General features: G+C 47.9%; 1 protein-coding gene across 2 annotated transcripts in view; it reads right to left on the bottom strand.

The window, feature by feature from the left end:
• Window positions 1–203: 203 nt before the first annotated feature.
• The window catches only part of NET1 (neuroepithelial cell transforming 1), a 327,145-nt gene continuing 302,423 nt past the window's right edge, over window positions 204–24,925 (bottom strand). The window contains exons 1-9 of one of the 2 annotated variants that reach the window (XM_085653579.1): window positions 22,117–22,348; window positions 15,542–15,649; window positions 13,636–13,803; window positions 13,013–13,172; window positions 6,511–6,587; window positions 5,769–6,026; window positions 4,838–5,008; window positions 3,288–3,474; window positions 204–2,667 (exon numbers count right to left, since the gene is read on the bottom strand). In XM_085653579.1, coding sequence (XP_085509705.1) covers window positions 2,258–2,667; window positions 3,288–3,474; window positions 4,838–5,008; window positions 5,769–6,026; window positions 6,511–6,587; window positions 13,013–13,172; window positions 13,636–13,803; window positions 15,542–15,649; window positions 22,117–22,209 — 1,632 coding nt within the window. In that variant the 5' untranslated portion in view covers window positions 22,210–22,348 and the 3' untranslated portion in view covers window positions 204–2,257. Of the gene's footprint in view, window positions 2,668–3,287; window positions 3,475–4,837; window positions 5,009–5,768; window positions 6,027–6,510; window positions 6,588–13,012; window positions 13,173–13,635; window positions 13,804–15,541; window positions 15,650–22,116; window positions 22,349–24,925 lie in introns of those variants that run through there. The other variant, XM_085653578.1, reaches the window with a different exon arrangement.

A 24,925-nucleotide genomic window follows, 5' to 3' on the forward strand; every position in this document is an offset into this window, starting at 1 on the left:
CTTAGTAAGGGTCAATCAGTAAATCACAGGCGGCCATGCAGGGGGGCAGGGAAGTGCTCCTCGTGTGCGTCTAAATGAGCAATGTTTTGGTGCCGTATGTGAGCACCAGAGTTGTGCCATATTGTTTTGCCTATTTGTGAATTTGAAGAGAAATAAAGTGAGATAGAACTGCCAACGGAGCTATACAAATACTAAAACAATAATTGGTCTTTTTCTTTTTTTATTGTATGTCAGCCGCTTAACTGTACAGTAAATTTACAGAGAACCACGCATTTTTACATATGTACACCCCCTCTTCGGCCGCCCACCCCAAACATATGCCCACCTTTCACATTACAGCTTTACAGTATATGCATGTTGCTGTCACTGTACAACTAATTTCATACTGGACTTTTAAACTGCCATTAGGATTTTTTGTGGACTCTTTTTTACGAAATTTAAACTTAAATTAGTAAATGCCAAACTGGTTAATGGTGACCCCACCTAAAGATGATCCCTGCACATTTCACAGCAAGTTGGCTCAATTCTGAGACAATCAAATGCGTCAAGGATTTTTGTCATTTTACTTGCTAAAACGACCACTATTTCATTACTTGTCATTTCTTCTTCGTTACATCAAGATGAGCAACATCTTTTCTCACACTCTCTTCAACATACAGTAGCCTATCTGTCTTTGTCTCCATCTGCCTCCGCTTTTATATCCCAAAATAAAATGCCAAAATAATAATGAGACAAAGAACACCTTCATGTTCCTTCACCATAAACACTGCCTGAAACCTTCTTCGACATAGCTTAACAGTCTTAAATTCTTCTATCAATGTGGTTCTCCAACAGTAGTCTAGAGCACACACAAGCCATGGTACTTATTTGTAACCACCACAAAAATGCTACATTCCATGAATTATCTTTCCCACCTGCGTCGTACAATGGCTCAAATACGGCTTGGTATTGAATTTTAACCCTCTTTTGCTAAAAATATACACAAGTATATATTCCAGCCAGGAGAGTTCCTCTGTAACACAGCGCTATTTTGTGTCCGACTTAAAAAATAATTATAATAATAATTAAATACAAGGATTCTAAAAATCTACTTCCAGATAAAAAAAAATACATTTAAATACATGGCAAGTAATGCAAAACAAAATGAGGAATGTACAGTGAGCAACACATAAGACAAAGTTCCAGTCGGTAAAATTCAAAACCTGTTAAATGCTGGGGTCTGTTTTCCCAAAATTTCTCAGCAGAGTAAAAAAAAAAAAAAAAGTTCAAATTGTGTTCATTAACACCACAACCTTTAAAAATAGGACACCCATTGGAAAAAAATACTCCTGGATAAAATACAATCTCAACCCTGGTGCTGTGCATAAGCACCTCTTGTGTCCTTAATGTCACATTTCATTGTTTACTGGCCCAAAAATATTCTTGGTGACTACGGAGAACAATCTTACAGAGCACAAGGATCGTTTCGAGGCTTTCATGCAGTCTTAGATTTCAACCTATGCCACTTCATGCTATCCAGTGATGGAGATCCCCCATGTCTTATAACACTATCCCAGAACACTGAAAATAAGGCCCGGATAAAACTCCTCTACACACACCAAAAACTCTCGCTATTCTTCAGCACATCAGTCCACAGGGAAAATGGAGTAACAATCTTGCACGTTTAATGCAGACAACTTTTGGCAAAGCATGAAAAAGTAAGCAAACACAGATTTACTTTTTAGACAGCATTGCCGGTGGAGCAGCAAGTTACAGTTTCTGTATGTACTGTACTAGTACAGTACCTATTCCAATGAACGGAACAACTTCACTATAATCAGGGGTTATCCTGACAGAGCTGCAAGGAAGGAATACTACTGTGCGCGTGAAAAATGCATACACATGAATACAGTTCCGATTAGCTTGTCTTTTATTCATCACTGATGGACCACATTCCAATTGCCAACCGGGTCATGTAGGCACACTTGAGTACTGGCGTTTTCAAACATCTCAACTCAAAATATTGACTTCTCTTCTGCCACTGGCCACCGGCACAACCGCTAAAAAACTTTATTTGATTCAGAAATTAAAAATCTGTGCAGCCTCTTCTGCTTCAAAAACAGACTCCAGATTAACAGCTTTAACTGTATACCAATAGCTGCCACAAGAAAAACAGGAAACGGTAGGATCGCAAAAATGATCCTAGCATGCTCACATTACAAAAATAAAATGTACACATTTATAAATAATAGTTCTGCCTCCGAGTTCGTCTGGGGCTTTAAACCAGTGTCTCTTTCCGCTTGGCGCTCGGCTGTGTTTTCTCTCTTGTCCGCCGGTGGCCAGTCTTTGCTCTTTGTGCCATTTTAGGGCTCTGTGCAGCTTCAGCCGCAACTATAATTGGGCTGCAGTCCTTGGTGCGTTCGTCCAGTTCCATTTGAGTAATGACTGATGTGACCGACGGGTGGCGCTGCAGCTGGGTGTTGGGAGCTGGAGGCTGGTTCTCTTCGGACTCCTCGCAGAGCTCGGGCAGTCCGTTCAGTTCGGTGGGAGTGCTGGCCTGCTGGAAGGGCGCCACAGCGGTGCGGATGCAATTCAGCCACTGCTGCTTGTGGAAGACATCGTTGGCCTGGAGCGTATGGGACTGGCCAAGGGACGGGTCACGAAAGCGAACCCGGAAAATGTTCTTAGCTATAAAACGGAATTAAAAACAATGTAAGCTCCAAGTTAAGGCAATGGGAAAGTGTATAAGCAATTTACGAACTACTTTTGGTCATGTATTCAATTTTGCGGTTAAAACAAAGTGAACTTTAAAACCTTTTTTGCTTTCGGATTAAAAAAATATTAGATATACATGATTGCAGGCATTTCAGTTTTAAGCTTGTCCAATATGACTTACCTTACAAGGGAAATTGTAGCTTTATGCAAAGAATCACGTATTAATTCCAATTCAATATTGACTCTTTGCTGGAATGTCAGCTAACCCTTTATTTTTTATATTATTTTTACCGTATAAAGCATTTTACATAGTTAAAAATATTAAGTTCCAAAATATTGGAATTTGTTTTTGGGTTCACAATCTTCCCTCCTCTGTTTTATTTGAAGACATTTCAGCTAAAGAGCTTACAACACAAGGATGCAATCTGTCCAATGAAAAACCATGGAATTACTTCTTTGAAGATCTCTTGACCTTATCATTTCAATGTGGCTGTTCTCTTGGCTACAGTAGCCAGAAGCACAGGACCTGAAATAGGCAAAAAAGCAATCCTGTACCCATAGGAGACCTTCATGAAAAAGGTACTTGGTGTTACCTTTGTCGGAGTTGCTGAAGGCGCCTCGGAAGGAGCCGCCCATCTTCACGTCGCCATCCTGCAGATCCTCCAGGACGAGCTCTTGCAGGGGAATGGGCTGCCGGTACACCTGGTAATGGTGGCGCTCGTTCCGCGTGACGGGGCGCGTTAAAACCAGGATGTCTTGGAAAAGGAAGAGGTATAGCTTCTGTGGAAGATAAATATATTTAAAAAATGTTATGGGTCAATGGACAATCATGGCACACGACTAAAAACAGTTGGTCGATTCAGGTAGTATAATGGTCAGAGCAGACTCGCAACAGAACTGGGAAATGGCTAGTCTTGGCCAACCATCCCATGGATCAGGTTGTTAGACATATAATCTGAATAAACCACCCTGCATAAGATTTATTCCTGCTTCCTTTTAAAAGGTCTTCATGAAATACTACAACAGCTCTAGCTTGGTGACATTATCCTGCGCTATGTTTAAATAGCAATCCCCCCCCCCCCCCCCCCCCCCCCATGTGACTTATCTCAAGTGACTTGCCAGGCGCAATGCGTGCAGCCCTCAAATCCTTTATATGCGCAGTGACTCAGTCGACATCGTTTGGATTGACACATTCTAAATATGCAATAATGTTCAGTCCTCATGCACATCAAAAGCTGGAAAGCTTGCGCATACTGCTGCCGCGACAGGACACCCAGTGTCAAACTGCCACTTAAAAGAAACCGAAGAGCCAAAGTTATGCACAAAAGCCTTATGCAAATCAAGCGGACTACTTTGAAGCCTAAGCTTGTAGCTTCCTGTCCACCTATTCCATAGAAACGAAGTCATTCAAAGGCAAGAGGCAGCTAGGCAAACATGGCTGATCTGGAAGACTCATTTGACTGAGTCGCATACCAAGCACCCCTCTTCACACAAGAGCAGCATTATGGCTGCACAGGCAGCCAGCCCTGTACTCTGAGCAAAGAAAGGGAATGTCATTTCCCCGGCTCAAGGATTCATTACAGACAACTATTTGGGGAGGTGGTAGACTGGTTTTCATCATCTTAACGATCCTTGTGCCTTCAAAGAATAACCTTGGACAGGAAATCCAACCAGTGACGTAGTAAACATACAGTAAGTTCTGGGCATAGACCTATTGAATAATTAAGACCGGGCCTGAGAAACTGTGTACACACAGCATGAGCACATACACACATCTAAGTTAATTTCCAAACTTCTGCAGTAACACTGAGCTGATGAAAGGGGCTGATGGCTAATTAGCAAATCAGAGGGGAAGGCGATAAGAAATATAGAGCAGAGCCCACCAGTGTCCACGCATTAAGCAATATAAAGCTTACACCTATACATGAGACACGGATGCAGAACTTGTGAGGTTTGTCTGGATGCTGACCCGTGCACAGCTATCATGCAGGACTATATTGCATTTGTGTGCCATGTGAAAAAAGCAAGAACGAATTCACAAGTCCAAAAATAAAGATATGGCATTTGCACCACCAGGCGACACTGTGGGGCTTTTCTATGCACCACCAGGTACAGTGAGCGACATTTAAGGAAATCAGCTTACATGCCCATTCTTATTCTTCAGCTCCCCATGGCAATGCAAGACTCTGCTGGCTTCGATGCGCTCATCACGCTGCCTGTCGTCAAGGTACTCCAGCTTGTCAATGTAATACTGACATTCCGACTCTCCCTTCTTGAAGTTGATGTCGCACAAAACTCCCTGGATTGTAGATATCTGCAAAAGAAAAGCAGACATTCATAAATTTACGTTTGTGTGCTACTCTATACCAGACAAAGAAAGGATGGAGGTCAGCACACATCTAGGACCTATGAGCTGCCAGCGTAAAGCAGTGAATGGGCCTACAGCCATGCGTCAATCTACACAAACATGTACCCTCAAACCACATTATCCGAATGCCTAAAGAGGTGAACTGCTGCAACCCCAGGGTGATTTAGCTAGTGAGACTTCTCATACTGACCCCACTCCTCCAACATTACTACTAGGGGTTTTGGTGAACACCTACATGCGGAGCCAGAGTTACCCAAGTGCCATATAAGTGAAAACAAAGCTCTGGCACTATGTGCGAGCCAGTCCAGTCAACTAGATGACGCATAAGAGTTGGACCATGAGAAACAGCATCCATTAAGCACAGGCTCTTTTCAGGATCGCCAAATTTCACTCTTCAACTCACCAATAGCAAAGACATGCTTCAGCTCATCTCTCGTAACCTTGAACCTTACAAGTATCAATCTAGCACCTGTGCTGCTCTGCTTCCTCTTTTCAAGCAACAGACCCTAACCATGTCCACTCAGGTAGCCAGAAGTCAGACTCCATGTTTCCTCTCGAGGGAAGGTCCTCACATTTACAAGGCCCAGGGTGCTGGCTGATCCCCGCGTTTACACCTTCAATCCCCACCCTGTCCATTATCATACTAGAAAGACTCTGGGAAGAGTCCAATATCAGACATATGCACACTCAAGCACCAACTACTTACCGCCTCTTCCAGGCTCTGCACGTCAGGGTGGTCGTTAGGGGTGTGCCTCAGTATTTCCTTAAGCAGCAGAGGGTATTTCACCAGGCGGCTTCGAGGAATATCCAGGAAGCTCCATAAGTCTAACTTGCGGCTGAAGGGGGATTCGAGGCAGCGCTGGAGGAAGTCCTGGACACGGCGGTCTAGCTTCTTCTGATCCAGGAGTGCCTTTGCAGCGAGCTGGTTGCTGCAGTAATGTTTGTAAGCATTCAAGCCTGGTAGCTGCAGCCGGGAAAAGGAATTAATACAATGAACACATCTTTTAGTGGGAGTGCATACAATTTATGGCATACTTCATAAACAAATTCTTGTGAGAATGATTTGACAGGATGCTTTATGCTGGTAGTCAATGTGACCTGATTTAGTGTGAAGGGCATAAAGACACTTCACAACTATGTACATCTGATCGGGTGGACGTTAGACAGATGTGCAGCTTCAAAACAAAAAGCGGATTCATAACCAAACTAATGAGTATTGGGGTTTTAGTGAACACCAACAATCTACAACTTATTGCTAGTCTGATATCCACATTTACCATTTTAATGCATTATTTTTGATACCGAAAACCCAGGCCCCACACGTGCAAGAGTTTTAAACATCGACAAAGTTGTGTGGTGATCAGATCCTACAACCACCCACCGCTTTCAGAAGAAGCAAATAAAGCTAGTAACATTTAACTATGTTCAGTAGCACAGCAAAGACTTACCCAATCTACGAGAATGTGGCCAATCTGCCCCACCGTTCCATCTGATCTAGTCGCTTGTCCCAACCTAGACAGTAGGTCTGGAAGTACAAACAAAAGGATCAAATGAGAAACAAGTTCTTATGTAGATGTATCAAATCAGTTGCAGCACTGCCGAATAAGTCACTATTTCGCTTCAACCATAAACAACGCGACAAAGCAGGGAACTGCAGACTAGGGTCATGACAATGAATATGCTACTTACCAGTATGCATCTGTTCTTGGCATGTAGGGCTGCTGACATTCATATCTGTGCATAGATCGCCGCCTAGTGTTGGGTCCGGATGTTTGCACGTTGTTGTCCTGGAAGAGTCTTCGAAGTATCCTTGGATAGGTGACTCCTCCCCTGGACTACAGTGCGCATGGGCATCCTCTCCATCCTCAGATTGTTTTTCGCCATTGTGGCAGTGATGGAGTAGATACAGAAAGTGATGACCATGCTTGCAATAATTCTGAGAGCTGCAGCTGCGACAGGCGCCGGGGAGGAGGGAGGGCGATATGAATGTCAGCAGCCCTACATGCCAAGAACAGATGCATACTGGTAAGTAGCATATTCAGTTCGAGGCATGTGGGCTGCTGAATTCATATCTGTGCATAGAATACATAGCAGTGCCCTCTATTGGCGGCGGCTACCCGTGCCAGCTGCAGCGGTCTGAAAAAGTGTTTTGAGAACAGCCTGTCCTACAGCTGCCTGCTGTTTTGACTGCACATCTACGCAATAGTGTTTTGTAAATGTGTGTGTAGTGGACCATGTGGCTGCTCTGCATATATCATGCAGGGGAATGTTTCCTAGGAAGGCCATGGAAGCCCCCAACTTGCGTGTTGAGTGGGCTCGTGGTGGAATAGTTAATGTGCGTTTTGCCTTTTGATAACAGATTTGAATACACTTAACTATCCATCTGGCTATCCCTGCTTTGGAGATGGCGTTACCTTTGTGGTGTGGGGCAAAGGCAACGAACAGTTGTTTTGTCTTCCTGAAGGGTTTAGTCCTGTCGATGTAGTACATGAGGGCCCTCCGTACATCTAGTGTATGTAATGCCCTCTCTGCAACAGTTTGTGGGTTTTGGAAGAAAACGGGCAGTTCAATAGTCTGGTTCATGTGGAACTGCGATATTACCTTGGGCATGAATTTGGGGTTGGTACGTAGTACGACCCTGTTGGCGTGAACCTGAATAAATGGCTCTTGAACGGTTAGTGCCTGGAGTTCACTAACTCTTCTTAGGGAAGTGATCGCTACCAGGAAGGCTACTTTCCAGGTAAGGAATTGAATCTCGCATGAGTGTAGAGGTTCAAAGGGTGGACCCATCAGGCGTGTGAGGACCAAGTTGAGGTTCCACATTGGAGCCGGTGGGTGACTAGGTGGAATGACTCGTTTGAGTCCTTCCAAGAATGCTTTGATGGCAGGCACTCTGAAGAGAGAGAGGTGCTGCCTGGTTTGCAGATAGGCTGATATTGCGGTCAAATGGACCCGTATAGAGGTGTACGCCAGATTGCATCGGTATAGGTGTAAGAGGTAACATATGATGTTGTGGATGGATGCGTCCAGCGGGTTAATGTCATTATTACCGCAATAAATGACGAACCGTTTCCATTTGGCTGCATAGCAAGCTCTTGTAGTGGGTCTCCTGGCCTCCTTGATGATGTCCATACAGTCAGGTGGCAGATTGAGATAGCCAAACTCTAGGACTTCAGGAGCCAGATCGCCAGGTTCAGCTGTTGCGGATCTGGGTGCTGAACCTCTCCATGGTTCTGCGTCAAATGCGCGGGTTTGATCCGCAGCCTTTGATGCGGTACCACGGAAAGTTCGAGGAAGGTGGTGTACCACGGCTGGCGTGCCCACGTGGGAGCAACTAGGACGAGTGTCAGGGAGTGTTGTCGGAGTTTGCGAGCCACCAGCGGTATCAACGGTGCTGGAGGAAAAGCGTACGCAAATTTGCCGGACCAGTTCATCCATATCGCATTGCCCTGCGACTGCGGGTGTGGGAATCTGGCGGCGAAGCTTTGGCATTTTGCGTTTTCGCTTGTCGCGAATAGGTCTATTTCTGGGTGACCCCACTGCTGGAAGTACGGTTGGAGTACCGATGGGTGTAACTCCCACTCGTGCATCTGGTGGCTGTGTCTGCTGAGCAGATCCGCCATCTGGTTGTCCTTGCCGGGGAGGTGTTCCGCCATGAGGAACATGTTCCTCTGAATGGCCCACTTCCACATGCTCTGAGCCAGATGAGACAACTGTGGAGAGTGTGTCCCTCCCTGCTTCTGTATGTAGTACATTGCGGTCATGTTGTCCGTCCGGATCAACACGACCTTGTTGCACAGATGTACTTTGAAAGCCTTCATGGCCAGGAAGATTGCCATCAGTTCCAGAAGGTTGATGTGCATCTTCTTCTGTTGTGTCGTCCATAGTCCCTGCACTGTGTAGTGGAGTACATGAGCTCCCCATCCCTGGAGAGACGCGTCCGCTGTCAGTACTATTTGTGGAACAGGCTCTTGGAACGGTCGGCCCTTGCAAAGGTTTTGTGGATTCCACCAATGCAGAGAGTTGTATGCCCGACCGCTCACCAACACTAGGTCTTTCAACTGTCCTTGAGCCTGATTCCACTGACGTGCTAGGCACTCCTGAAGTGGGCGCATATGTAATCTCGCGTGCGGGACTATGAAGATGCAGGAGGCCATCATGCCTATCAACTGCATAAACACTCGCGCTGGAAGCGAGTGGTTGGGTCTGAACTTGGAGATCAGCGCTTGTATGCCGTTGATCCTCACTAAATTTGGCTGAGCTGTGGCCGCCAGAGTGTCTATAGTCGCACCTAGGTACTGTTGTACGTGTGCGGGCTGGAGATGAGACTTTGGGTAATTTAGTGAGAATCCCAGACTGTGAAGAAGGTGAATGGTACGGGACACGTGGCTTGCACATTGCTGGGCCGATCTCGCTTGAACGAGCCAGTCGTCTAGGTAGGGGTAGACGTGTATGTGCTGTCTCCGTAAATGTGCCGCCACCGTAGCTAGGCACTTTGTGAAAACCCTGGGCGCTGTTGTCACGCCGAAGGGAAGGACTTTGAACTGATAGTGCTGCCCCTGAACAGTGAACCTGAGGTATTTTTTGTGTGAGGGGTGGATGGGTATGTGAAAATACGCATCCTTGAGGTCCAGTGATGCTAGGAAGTCTCCCTGCTGGAGAAGCGGAAGGACTTGCTGTAGAGTGAGCATGTGAAAGTGCTCCGAAAGAATGTACTGGTTCAGGGGTCTCAGGTCTAATATAGGCCTGAGCGACCCGTCCTTTTTTGGAATTAAGAAGTAGAGGGAGTAAACCCCCGTGCCCCGCTCGTGGACGGGTACGACCTCGATAGCGCCTTTTAGAAGCATACTTTCTACCTCTTGCTGTAAGAGCGTCAAGTGCTCTGAAGACATAGGACGGTTTCTTGGTGGTATTGTGGGTGGAGTGGAAGTTAACTCCAGACAGTAACCGTATTTTATAATATCTTTGACCCACCTGTCCGTGGTGATGGAGTTCCACGTGGACAGGAACCGTTGTAGCCTTCCCCCGACAGGTGTTATGTGGTCGGGAGGAAGGGAGAGGGCGTCACTGCTTGTTCTTGGGGGAGGACCTGGTGTTGCCGTAGCCACGTCCTCTGCCCTTGGTACTGGAGCCACGATAGCCACCTCGGGTGTTCTTATCGTAGGTGGTCTGCGTATTACCCTTGTTATATGTTTGTTGTGACCCCTGTCCTCTGCCTGCTCCCTTGTTTCCGGGGCGACGAAAGGAGCCGCTCCGAAAGGACTGAGTTTGTAGGGCGCCCATGGACTTTGCAGTGTCCGTGTCCTTTTTTATCTTCTCGAGGGTGGCGTCAACCTCAGGCCCGAACAAAAAGTCGGGGTTGACAGGCTGATTAAGGATATTGTTTTGTACCTCAGGCTTGAATCCTGAGATACGTAGCCAGGCGTGACGTCGTAGGATGACGCTAGTGTTGATGGCCCTGGCAGCCGTGTCAGCAGCGTCTAGTGCACATTTGATGGCAGCATTTGTGAGTAGCTGTCCCTCTCTGATAAGGATTTCTGCACCTTCTTTGTAGGGGTCAGGGAGGTGTTGAAGGAGTTGCTCCATTGTGTCATAGTGCGCCCTATCGTAGCGAGCGAGGAGCGCTTGAGTGTTAGCTATGCGCCATATGCTTGCAGCTTGTGCGGCAACTCGCTTGCCGGAGGTCTCCAGCACCTTGGACTCCTTGTCCGGGGGAGGAGCGTCACCCGTTGTCTGCGAGTGTGCCCTCTTGCGGGCATTCGCCACAACGATGGAGTCGAGTGGTAATTGTCCTCTGATGTAAGTAGGATCCCCAGGTGCTGATCTGTATTTCTTATCGATCCTGGGGTTTATCACTCGTGCCCTGGTGGGTTCCCTGAAAATGTCAGTGGCTGGCTTAAGGACCCCCTTCAACATTGGCAGAGTCTTTACATGTCTTTCTGAGGATGCAAAGGTGTCCATTAGAAAGTCATCTTCGATGATATCAGAGTGAAGCTGTACATCATGGTTGTTCGCCGCCCGTTCAATCAGAGCGTTGAACGCCGCAGTATCCTCTGTGGGTGACGTTTTTGCCCCATATAGTTGTGGGTCCTGTGCATCAAGAGGTGCACTGGGGTCTGCAGGGTCGCCCCAAGTTTGGTCAGGGTCCTGCTGGTCATCAGGGTCCGTGTCCACATGGTAGGGGACTTGTTCACCCATGTAGTCCTCCAATGCATCCGTGTCGGAGCGTGTGGGGGAGGCCCGGTGTGGATCCTGGTAGGGTGAATGAAAGGGTTCATACAGGAGAGGTTCTGTGTCCACAGGCAGCTTCCTCTTTAGCGGGATCCTGAAAGGTTCCAATGGCGGTTCCGAAGTTATCCTTCGGTCGTGGAGAATCATCCTGCCAGTGTCGGCGTCGATGACGCGTGACGGTGACGGCTCGACAGGCGTAACCGCAGTTTTGGTGGCCTGTGTCCTGAGTTGAAACGCCTTCGGGATTGTGGATGGAGGCAAGCCGAAGGTAATGCTGGTCGGCACCGACGAAACCGCTGGATCGATCGAACCCGACTGGTCCTGGAGGGCAGCCTTGGTTTTGCAGCCTGGCATTGCGCCAGGCCGTACTCGGGGCGCCTTAGAGGTCGTGGCCCCCGCCAGGGTCGTCGAGGCGGCTGCAGATATCTTCTGCGCCCGTGGTGCATCGAGCCGAGGTGCGGAGATCACCGTCGACGTCTTCGACACGTGAGGTTTCGGTGTCGTCGAGGGGGTGCTGCGAGGCGTAGCAGGCGGGACGGCCCTCGGTGTCGGTGGCGTCGACGCCGGTAACCGAGCAGGTTTTTCGGCGCCGATGGCCTTCTTCCGTTTGTCGACTCCCATGTCGCCCGTCTCGAGTTCGGCACCGAAGTCCCCCTTGGTGCGGTCGGTGCCGACACGGTGCGCCGGCGTCGAAGGTGTTGAAGGCCTCGATCCGACTAGCGCCACTTTCAGTTTCGGTTTCGTAGGAACCTGAGCAGCTTTCGGTTTCGGTTTCGTGGAAGGGAAACCAGCTGGCTTAAGCGGTAATGGCTGCCGCTGAACGTCCGAGGCCGGGCCCGAGGCCGAAGGACTGCGTGATAGGTCTCGGGTAAGGCCCGAAGGCGATCCCTCGACCGGAGCCATAGTCTGTGGCACTGGTGAATTCTCGGTTTGAACAGGTAGGCCTTGTTCATCATCGGAGCTACTCTCTTCGGCCCCTAAGGCCTCCTCGTCGTCTCCTACCTCGGTGTCGTCTTCACCTCTGTGGAAGAGTGACTCGTCGGCCTCGTCCGATCCGGGTTCTTGGTCGGAAACGGGACTGGAGGGTAAGACTTCTACTTCTTCGACGTCGTCCGCGTCGTCGAAGATGTCAGCTGGGGCCGGTGCCGCGTGCTGCGCTTCGAGCCTCGCCGCTCGACGATTCCGCAGAGTCTTCTTTGAACGGAACCGGGCACAGGCCATACATGTCGACTCGTCGTGGTCCGGCGAAAGGCATTTGTTGCACACCGGATGGACGTCGATGTGTGGGTACTTCGCATTACATACCGGACACCTTTTGAATGGCGTCCTCGATTCCATCGTCGAAGTAGTTGATGGACAGGTAAATGCGAACAAAGTCGGTGCTGGAAGTTAGTAAACTAACAGAGAGTATCGAAAACCGATCGATAAACAGTACCGACGCGAACTAAAGGCCTCGACAAAATTTTTTCCTAACTTGAGCTAAGATAGCACATCCGAACCCAATGGCGGAAAAAAACAATCTGAGGATGGAGAGGATGCCCATGCGCACTGTAGTCCAGGGGAGGAGTCACCTATCCAAGGATACTTCGAAGACTCTTCCAGGACAACAACGTGCAAACATCCGGACCCAACACTAGGCGGCGATCTATGCACAGATATGAATTCAGCAGCCCACATGCCTCGAACCTATCACTACAGAAACCGCTGCAATCTGCCTACCTTCATGCAGAGGTATGTAGGAATCCAAGTCCCCAAAGATCTGGGCAAGTTCCTCCTCAGACATAATGGACAACTTCAGCATGGGATCATGGTAGGCTTTCCTGGCAAGCTTAAGATCTTCAATGAGGTCTTGTTCTCCTCGGGACATTTCAAATATGGCCTGCCCAAAAAGGATGAAAGAACTCTTTACCAAATGTTCGTCTATGCACCTAGGCTTCATTGCATCTTACAAAATCCACAGCTTGCTTATCTGCCATCATTACAGGCCCACACATTAAACAGGTTTAAAACATTTGACAAGAAAGCAGTTTCTTTTATATTTTTATGTGTTATGATATCACTGTAATTAACACCCTTTGAGAGGTGTCTGTAGCGCATGAAGCAAAAATTAGATTTACACTCTAAATGGATTTCTTCAAACGCTTCATTTTCAAGCCCAATGAGAGCTACTCAACTGGGCAGAGAAATGTAAACTGCTGGTCCAGATTTGTAGTACCACTCTATTAGTTAAACCAATCATCGGCTCTTCGTACGAACCCCACATTAGGAGGAATTTTCCATAGGTAACAGTGTCTACTGAAAGTCTCCCCTTGTCACTCTTGGCCTACTAAGAGAATACACACCTCCTGGCGCTTGATTTCCTTGGTGCTGAGGGTTTCCTTCATGTTGACATCAAACATCTCGGACCAAAGAACACTGTTCCTCCTCTTGGGTGGAGTCGGGCCGGAGGACCTGCTGCATGACTTCTGCGCACAGCTTGGAGACTTGGTGTCACTGCGTAGAGTGAACGACTGTGGGAGAGAAGAGCGTAAGAATAAACATCAGGAGTGCTTTAGGGACATTATTGTATTAAACTACTAGTAATGAACTTTCTTTTTTTATTTCAAAGTATTTTATTGATTTTTTATATTCAAAGACATTCGCATTTCTATCACAAGGTTAGCCATTCGTAGTTTGTACAACAGTGTTTACAATCACTTCGAAACATATGCTTGGTTAACCCCACCTGAAGTGGCTTAGTGAGAGAAAGAAAAAGTGATAGAAATAAGCAGGAGCGAAGGGCAACAGAAAGGCTCTGTATTTGTGAGACTTTTATTCACTTGGCCAAGCTGCCAAATCACTGGCTTGCTTGTGGCGAGATAGGGAGACAAGTCAGTCCAACCAATCCGTAAGTTACATTCTTTTTACCGCACTTAACGGGGGTCAGGGGTGTGTGCGGCCAGTCAGAATTGGTTTCATGGGGGTTCGTAAAAGTCTAGGTATGTGCCGAGTGATTTCCACATCCCCCTGGTTGCCGGTCTCCAGGGTGAGTTCTGTAGTGCAATGTTGTCCGCGCTTCTGAGGTGTGTAATCCAGTTGAACCAGCCTTTGTATGAGGTCCTACTTGTGTCTTTCCAATTTGCTAGGACCACTTTCACCGCTGCGGTCAGCAGCAGGTCTAGTAGGTCCTTGTCATGCCCTGATCTTAGTTCTGCGGTCATGAATGCAGTGGCGAGGGAGGAAAATTGAGTTGTTAGTGTACAGCCCAGTACCTTATTTATAAAACCAAAGATTTGCTCCCAGTATGTTTTGAGAGTTGGGCATTGGTAGATAAGGTGTGCTAGGTCCCCTTTTTCCTTGCTACAGTTCCAGCAAAGTGCATTGTCCCTGAGACCTAATGAGAATAAGCGTGACGGGGTCCAGAAGGCCTTATGGCGTAGCCAGAATTTTGTTTGTGAGAGCATCAGGGAGATTTTATTGCGTGAGGCCGAGGTCCATATCGTTGCCAGTTCTTGTACCTTCAATGTCCGTTCTATAGTGGACAGTAGAAACAAAACTGCTTTGGCCGTGCTAAGAACAATTGAGATCACTCCTCTCTACTTTCCAAATACATGCATAGTGATGAGTAACTAATACTGTGCACATAATATACCCTATTTGCAGAAGGATTCTGCCTGCCACCAACTACGACTAGTCTGCATCAATGTTGCTATGGTATCCAATTTTGAGGGGCGGGCCCACCAATTTGGAGGAGCGGCCCGGCCCCAATGTGTCGGCTAATGCAAGTCACTCCCTAGCCCCACATCTCTGCAACTTCATAGCACAGCAACTGAGCCTTCCCAATAAACACCTACAATACTGAAATCTAATGCTACCAGGTTTGCCGGTACCAAAGGCACGGCAAGCTGTTTCTGGCAGATGGACGCCGGTAAATCGAAGAACATCGCTACACAACACTAGATGCACTGATCATAGAAGCTGTACTGTAGTACTGACTGCATGCCGTCCTTACTGTGCCCTGGTCAAAATAAGACTTGTTTCTTCAAAGCTACCAGGCTATTTGGATGTAAAACCTAATATATTTGTGATTTGGTAAGCCATTCACTGTGTCATTTGGCACAACAACTACACCATGAACCTGGGAACGTAGAAAGCAGCACAATGCTAAGCAACACTAGCGGAGAAAGACCACGTTACCATCTGCTAGTTACAGGGCTTAATAATCACAATCCAGTGTTGGGAAACGCACACATGAATGGACAAACTCACCTGAATGGTTTGACCAAAGCGCCTAACTGCACCACTTCTGACAGGTGAAATCAAATTTGCCAAGGAGGTGACTCGGGTCAAAGGTCGAACTCGCTTGTAGCTTGGCTCCTGCAAAAAAGACAAAAATACAGGTTGGTGAGCGGGTGTAATTAGGAGAACTGGTGTTCTGATACAGTTCAGGGTCGTGGCAAAAGCAGACCGAGTGAGACAAGAATAGGTGAAGCTGGCACTGCCAAGCCTTCTCTCTGGGCGCTATGAGCACGGCCCAAAGTAGATCAGGCTATGATTCAAACTCTGCCCTCAGGTTGCTGAGGGGAGTTTGGGTAAGTAAGTTCTGAAACTTACAGCAAGTACCAATATTGGGCGTTCGAAATGCACAGGGAAATCATTAACAAAAACAATACCTGAGAAGGAACATAGTGTGAGACACAACTCAAACAAATCAAGATTCTATTTATTTGCGGGGTGGGCCCTGTGGAATGGGAGATAAATGTGATCTTTTCAAACATACTTATTTAGTTGTAACTTTTTACAGGGCAAATATGTAAATTATTCCGCCTTCGACAGACTGCATGTTTATTCATCGTATGTGTGGCATGGCACTGGTACCAAATTAAAGAACTCCTGGATGAAAGAATATGTTCCTGGTTCATGAGGGCGTCGCCAGGGCCTGAACACTCCAATACCAAGCAAACCCCCGGCTGGCACGTTCACTGTGCCGAATGGCTGACTCTCGGCACTGGGCGGGGTCAGAAAGGATCTTACACTTCAACGTGTTGATTTGGAAGACTAATACTGCTAGTAAAGTTTCATTTCGAAGCACAGTGCGTAATCCATCCCTCCTCCTAGCGCAGGCCTGGAAGTTGAACCCGGTGATGTGTTATACCAAGGGAGCTATTTATCACACCTGGCTTCGAGGCAGAGTTTATTCTCCAGGTGCAGTGACAGCGGAGTACTGGATGTCTGGATTCAGGCACTTTGACTGTAAGTGGGTCCAGTCAGATACATGGTGTAAATACACTTTCAAAGTGCAGGTGGGGGTTACACGGGGAAGAGAGATGACAACTTCCAATGTCACGCTCCTCCTGATGTCCCTTTTCAGTCTACAGCCTGTGTCAAAGTTTCTTCTCAAAGTCTGGGCTGTTCGAAAACCATTTTTTTTTAAATAAAAAAAAGCTGATTTGAAATGAATGTGTATAAACTGTTTAAACACCAGGTGTTGGCTTGACGTCGGAAGGCGGTGCCATATTTCGTCTCGGCGATATGAAATCCCTCACTGGTGGACTCATCTGGGAATGACGCAACACGCAAAGCTGCCGGGTATGCGTGGCATCTGCTCCCGGGCTAGGAGGCGCCGCAGCTTCCAGTCAGCCACTGCGTACACGTGCACGTGCTTCTACGGTGACCAGAGGTCACAAGAGCCATGGCCTGGAGTGACTAGAGATTTCAAGAGCCACTACTTCCGGTGAGCCACTGCATACACGTGTTTCTGCAGTGACCGGAAGTTACAAGAGCCGTTACTTCCAGTCAGCCACTGCGTACACGTGTTTGAGGTGACCAGAGGTCACAAGAGCCATGGCCTGGAGTGACTAGAGATTTCAAGAGCCATTACTACCAGTCAACCACTGTGTGCACGTGCTTCTGTGGTGACTAGAGGTTACAAGAGACTGCAGTGACTAGAAATACAAGAGCCAATACTCTTATCTGGCCATTGCATACATGTGTCTCTGTATTGTCCAGAGCTTAAGAGCCATTGCTTTCAACCGCCACTGCATGCATGTGTTTCTGCAGTGTCCAGAGCTTAAAAGAGACATTACTTTCAGACAGCCACTGCATGCATGTATTTCACTACAGGCCCTTGGCACTGACAAGGAAGGGTTACCAGAAGTAAGGAGCTGGCATACTTTGTCAGCCGCTACATGCGTGTAACTAGAGGGGCTTCGCACTGGGAAGGGAAGACAAGCCTGCCAGAGGAATGATGCGGCGTTACTTTCGGGCTGCCACTGAATAAATGTGTTGTTCCACGAGACCACCAGGGCAGTGACAATTTAGGGTAAAACGGCTCTATGACTAAAGTCAGTCGTGCGGCCAAGAGAGAGCTATGGCACCTGGAGGGCAGGTTGTGGCCAAAAATAACACATGCCCTTGTGTTCCGTCAGTTTTTGTTTCACCATAGAGCTTTGGAACGGAGAAGGGAGGGTACAACGGTCCAAGTACAACACAAAAGATCCAGGACCCAGGTTTGTCACCTGCCATTGAGAGGAAATGTGCATGTTTTAGGAAAACAGGCCCCGGTATAGGAAGTGATCAATACAGAAGATATGGCGGCGAGAAGGGCTCCTGGGGCAGGAGCCTGGCGTCAACTGACCGGCTCATAGCCGCGGGGGCAGCGGTGTGTCTGCTGTGGGATAAGGTGCAAATGAAGAGGTCACAGGCATTGCCCTCGGGGCTAGAACCCTGGCTGGAGATAATGGCGTTTTGTACGGCCAGAACTAGGCTGCGGTCCCTTAGCACTGGGCTCGGAAGGGGGCTCTGCAAAATAACACAACGATACCGTGAAGACTAATGAAACCCGAACAAACAAGGTAGGGAAGCGGCAAGAGGCACTACCTACTGGCCTGACATTCTTCTACACACTCCCAAACAGCGATCGTAACAAGGCCGCTCTACAAACGGGACCAACACTTCCAAGGCCGCCAGAAGCACGTCCACGCCGCCTTGAGCACACAAGCCCGTCAAGGCCGGCGTCTAACGTCACGTGTGTACGTGTCACAAAGGCGGGAGCGTGGCGGCTTCATGAAGGCTGCCTGACCACAGAAGAACCTTAAAGGTCCATCAGGCTATTGGAACTGGCAACAAACTCGATAGAAAATATGCGAGTGTCGTAAAAGTTCTAAATAAACAGCTTATTCTATCTGGCAAAGCCAGCAGGCCTCAGCCAACACTTTCATGACGCACACAACGCTCAACCTGACACGTATTTGCGCACACCTCTCTAGGCACGGGCTTCCTGTCAACTAATGGTGAGTAGGTGCGTTATGTTTATGTACAGTGAACCCTACACACAGCGCGTTACTAACCACGGCTAGCCTCAGTCTTGGACCAGTCACTTGGGTTGCCCGCGGGCCTCTTCTCACAAAAGACGGGGGTCAGGAGTTCACTGAAGCAGGGCCCTCCGGCCGCACGGGGCCAGCTGTTGACAATCCTCATGCCTCCCAGGATGCCACCGTTTTACACGCCTGCATTGTTGCGGGGGGGCTACTGTTCGGCTAGGCTGACTTGCCTTTGTGCTTTAATGACATATGGGCGGGCTTCGCAGAGCAATCAGTGGATTGACACTCCCCACCCACTTGACCCTGCCTTTTCTCCAATGTTGTGCATATTTTTGGGGACAGGCAAGCGGCCTGCCCAACTGAAGGAGGCAGCCCAGCTTGCGAGCTGGACTGTGTGGTCACATATAGTCCAGCATGCACACTAACACTCGACTCGGCCTGGCATTCTTTGGATGGTTTACGGACATGTGCTGCCCAGTTGGCGTAGGCGCAGAGCGGTACAATGCCCAGCTCTGTCTGCTCGGGGCACGTGTGAGCGCCTGCACCAGACATCTGTGAGAGCCTCACATACGCACACAGCCTGCTGAGAGCTTGCAGTCCATAGGGGCAGGGCATCACAAAGGGGCTCCTGTGTGAGGAATACAAGAGTTCTTACCACAACAGAGGCAAGAACAGACGACACTACACGGCGCGTGAAACAAAAATAACAAATCAACATCTGGCACTACAGTGCAGAGGTGCTGCGCCTCACAAGGCGCAGACTTAATTTCGTTTAACTTTCTGAACATGAACCACGTCAGTTAAGACAGCTGCGGGCCTCTGAGGATTACACGTGCACACACGTGCGCGCCTCCTAGCGCGTGCACGGTCTTCACATTATGTTATACTTTGTGCTCGGCTGAGCGCACCATGGCACACAGAGCAGTGAACAGTTGTCAGTGTTCTGTGATTACTCTGGGCTCGGCGGAATGCTGCTTTGATTACAACCCATGGATTCCTGTGCATAAGGGCGGGCGGGCTGGGGGGGGGGGGGGGGGGGGGGCTGCCAACCCTACAGATGAGGCCTCTAAATGTATTGAAGTCATCTGTGTTTCGACTAAGACGAGCGAGGGGGCTACACGCAGCATACCCAAAAACAAAATGCGGAGTAATGTTTTAACAGAGTAAAGAAACCGAGACCCAAAAAGATGACGTCTTGGTCCTGTCTACAGAGCACATCCGCCAGGAGAAAACCCTTTGGACGCGGCGGCTTGTTGACTGTAACTCTGGGCGCAGTGAGCTGACTGCGGCCATTGTAAGCAACAACAGAGAAAGTGTGTTTGCACTGGACCCTTTCGGGGACAAAGCTAACTCTTCCTGAACAAACCGCAACACAAACTTTGCCACCGGTGACCCTGAGGCTTAAGGAAGGCCTCCGTTGCAACATTACTGCCACTGAGACAGGCAAGCCACGTTTACAGTAACTCGTTCCTTGCCATTTATATAGTGCCTCTGATGTGGTATCGCAGCGCTTTGTGTATCTACAGTGGGAAAGCAGGCACCAACGTACAGGGGATTCTCGGAAAACGTTAAACTCCATCTTCTCGAAATCCAGTCATGCACTGGCACTTTATCAATACTCCTAGGGAGGCCTCCCCGTAACATACATGATGTACGAGTGCCCACCGAACCCACCCTTTAACAGGATAATAGAAAAAAGAGTTCGATGGAAGGACAGCCTCTTGTTTAGGCGCACAGATAAATTGAGCTGGGAACTATACATGTATTAGTTATACGTGTTAATGCAGACAGAGGAAATACGTTTGACACGTGTAAGTTAATAAAAAACAACCCGTCTACATTTAAAAGATGTCAAGGAATGCACAACATATGAGTTACATTTTTTTTTAAAAAAAGGCCAGGACCCAAAATTGAGGTGCACTGGAAAGGATCCTGCCAGCAAAAACTGACAGATGACCAGCACTAAACCCTCCAATAGCAGCAGGCCCCTGTGTACCGTATCCAGCCAAGCATCACTTCAAAGGCCCAGCAACAGGCTACAAAGAACAGGAAGACGGGCAGCCCAGGACAGGCTCACTGAAGCAGACTGCGCCGATAAGATCTTCACAGAGAACAATAATCTCTATTTAGATGTTGAAGGGGGGGGGGGGGCTTGGACGTCTGTGTCGGAGACAGGACAGCTGCACGGGAGCCGCAGACACTGCAGGGCTGACAGGTCTCCAGCCGGGCCACACTGTCCTGATCACCTCATCCAGATAGTGCATGGCTGGCGAGGGCAGGGTTCCAGCCTCAGGCATTCAAACTCAACCCAAGGTCTTCTGGGTGCTGTACACAGTATCCCAAAGAATGCGTTTACATTTTAGGAACATTATATTTTACACGCTGCAAGTTAAATAGACTATGTGCTTGTTCACAACCATGTTAGTAGCGAATGCATCTTGCATTTAGATCACGACCACAAACAAACAAACATTTTTAGAAGACAAGAAAAAACACAAGCTGATCTACAAGTGTCGGTAACCAAACGCACCCAGTGCGCCGCTGGTGCTGTAACTAGAGGGTACAGTGCCACGGAAGTCAGATACTGGGGAATACGGCATATTCTGTGGTCGCGCACACCTCTGATGCAAGGTTTGCGCCACTGACAGACTAGACTGTGAGCTCTCACAGGAGAACAAGAACAAACAAATACGACACCTGTCAACTTAACGAGCCGGAAACAGAAGAGTTACACCACGTAGTCGTTTCAAAGTGAAAGTCCGACTCAAAATGTAAAAAACAAAGTAAAACATTCGTGAATGTCTACAAATTGCAGCTGACATCCCTTCTGCGGGTGTTCAGCCTTGACCCAGACGACGCTGGTGTACAGAGCGCCAGAAACACAAGCAGACGCCGCAGGTGTGTAAATGCACAGAGTGATACATGTAGAGAAACAAAACGACAAACTGCCTCCAACAAGCGACAGAGCCGGCATCTCATGATCCCACGTATAACCTCACAGGCCCTTCACCTGCAGGGCGGACCAATAAAGCGATAAGTGAAGGTAAACAAGCAGGCAGCACGACCTGCCTTGCCCACACCGAACTTAAAGAAGGGTTCAAAGTCTCACTATGTTTACTTAATCACTGCGGATTGCACGCAGGCATCACACCACACGTCCACCACGACGCAAGCACAAGCCAAGATAGCAGATTACAGACTCTTAGAATTCTGCGCAGCACTGTAATTCGGAAACTTTAGTATTCAGAGATCTATGCAGCAGTTCAATTAACTTCACCAGCAGTCTTACATGCAGAGCATCAGATATGAAGCAGTCAACTGGTTTAAAAGTGCACGAGTCTTAAATGCAGCAGGTGGAGAGCTTCTGCCTGTACGTATGTACAATGCAGATCGCGCCTTGAAGGCGCTTCTTTCTCGTGCACTTGGTTTTACATAGCGCCGCTAACACACCTCTGATGCACAGACGCTATCAATAAGTTTACAGTTCGAAGCCATCCGTCCGAAGCGCACTCTTGAACCTACCTCGAGCTCCTTGGACGACTGGCTGTGCACCTCTATGACCCGGATTGTCCTCTTTATGGGCAGGAGCCCCCCTATCTCATCGTGGGCCACCATGTTGCCCCCCTGGGCTCGAACCAGCGTCAGGTTGTGTGTGGCGGCGGCGCCCTGTCGTACACGAGCCTGCGGTGTGCGAGGAAACACTCACAACTCCTTCCCATGCTGCATGCTCCCAGGGACCGACTGACGGGGGCAGGGCAGGCACCGCTTCCTTAAGGTGGGGGGCGGGGCGAACTACCCTGGGCGGGCCTGTCGGCTCGGAGGCCGGCACACCCCGGGCGCCCTGGGGCGCGCAGAGCGAAACACGAGCCGGTCTGGGCCCAGCCTTTGAAGAGTCTATTTTAAAGCTGCTCTGTGTGATTGCAAAAAAAAAAGACACATGCTGTATAAACCCGCCAGAGCTGCTCACTTGGCAACACTCGCCCCATTGTCCCCCACCCGTCGAGATTAAACCATTCGAAAACAGCATTGCAAACAGAAAACTTTAGCAACTTTGTGACAGAGAGGGCCTTGCATGGCACAGCAGCTGTAGGGGAACTGACAATCCGCGTTTTAGGATTAAAGGGAATGATCCATCGTTATGTAGCGCCTTAAACATCCGCTCGGATAGTTCCCAAACACCGACACTAAAGAACAGGTAATCTCCCGCCTCGCAAGTTAAGCTTGTACGTACTAGTAATGTGCATTAATACTATAGTACCTTCGTGCATTGAATGCACTGTGTAAGAAAAGAATATTATCATGAGGCTGTGGTGCAGGCAGAAAATAAACTAATACTGGAACTGGTATCCTGATTGGTTAGCATCCTGACAACGATGGGCTTACCTTCACAAGGAAATTTTATTTAGCGACTCTGCTTTTCATTGTAGGTACCACTGGAAAAAGCTTCACCATTTAAAATGGCCTCAACATTAAACAGGAACCAGAAAGTCGGCAGCCAGTTGTCTTCTCAGAAAGATGCTATTGCAAATCCAAATGAGTTTCAGTAGAGTCTGAGCAGAGGTGTCGGAGGCTTCCTTCAGTTTGTTGGCAGGAGGCTCGGCTCTGCTTCTCACCCTTCCTTTCAGTTGTTTGCATCGAAACTTGGCTAGACATTCTGCTCAAAGCAGTTTGTGGACCAAGAGCAAGGAGGCCATTTCTTCTTGCAGGAGCCTAACAAGCCTTCTTTTATATGTCCCGAAGGGTATCGTCTTACAATGTTTACAAATGTCCAAGTCATGCTAATCTATCTAACATAATAAAAGGCATCTTGAACGCCAAGTATTCTTGTCCATCTGTTTTCCTCAAGGGCACCATTGCATTAAGAAACATTGCTCCTCCTCTACAGATCTTGCAGAAGTTGATAAATCTGAAGGAAAACGCATATGGGAGGTGGGTAATTATCAGAAAATAACAGGCCAAATGAAGAGACTTGGTGTAAAGGAATCCTGCTGATCAAGCATAACATTTAACAGAGGGAACGTGCTGGCACTGACCATTGTAGGTGCTGGAGATCTGTTGGCAACACATTTCAGTGGATCCCAAGGTGAATTACATTAAAAGTATTAAAAAGTGCACAAAGTATGACTCTTGCGTAGGTGGCCCGTTGGGTTGTGGCAGGTGTTGTGGCCCATACTGTCACTGAGGACATATTACATTCTGCTAGTGTCTTTCAGTAGCTTCTAGATCTTGCTGGAAATGCAACATATGTTCAGTGGATGCGGTGCCCAGATGGTCAATAAGTGATCACGGAAAATCTGTGCCTGGACTATTTCAATGATACTGTGCTGCAATAAGACTAGCTGCCATTCCACCTTGGGTTCACACACTTTATCTCTACTCTGCCTTTTAAACTTTAGCCTGGATTACCTTTCATGCAGTCTGTGAGAAAATTTGCATAGCTGCATTGCACAAATTGGAAAAAATGGTGCAGCACCAGATTTTGCATGAATTGCCCCCTGATGAGATCGGCCATTGCCCTCTGATGAGATCATCTCCACAAAAAAGCCATTAAAGCATGATAGTAGGTGTTGCTCTACAGTACAAAGATAATGCAGGGTGCCTTATATGAGATCTGTACTTGATGTTCACTACCCAGTACAATGTTTAATGCAAGGACACATACACAAGGGTAAGGCCCACAAAATGTTACGTTTTGCTGTCATTAGAAAAGCATTAACTTGGAATATTCGCTTGACCCATTTTTGTGTGTGGTTTATTTTGCTATTAGAAATGCTTGCAAAGTCATGTCACGCAAATGTAATAGATCAAGTTTTGTGCGAAAACTATATGCGTCTGTGCCATTTCCGTCCCACTAGGTCCTTTGCACAGATTATGGGAGCAACCTCCACGGTGCATGTGATACTGCACACAGCTCTAGTGAACCATCAGAGCAAAGTATCTGGCATGGGAAAGTTGATCAGCAGCGTATGTCATCATATAGTACATCTGGGTCCCAGTCTTTAATCTGAAAGTGCCCACTAGTCAGTGACCGCACCATAGAGCTGACTTATGGAACAGTGGGCTAACTGTACCCCCTCAAATGGAACGGCTAAGACCTCACTTATTACATAACTAATGACTTGTTAAATGACATTGACTGCATCACTGATTATATTTAAATAACAAAAGTGAAATTACTAATGAGAACAGCCAGTGATTCTGGCAGTGTGCTACAGGCTTTGGAAATGAGGAGTGATACAACAACCTAAATCAATGGTCATACTCTTACAAGCTTGTCACCAAGCTTTGAAAAGATGCCAAAGAAATAGGACTTTTGATGGACGTCATTGTC

Source organism: Triturus cristatus, chromosome 4_1 (assembly GCF_964204655.1).
Source record: "Triturus cristatus chromosome 4_1, aTriCri1.1, whole genome shotgun sequence".
Classification (NCBI taxonomy): Eukaryota; Metazoa; Chordata; class Amphibia; order Caudata; family Salamandridae; genus Triturus; species Triturus cristatus.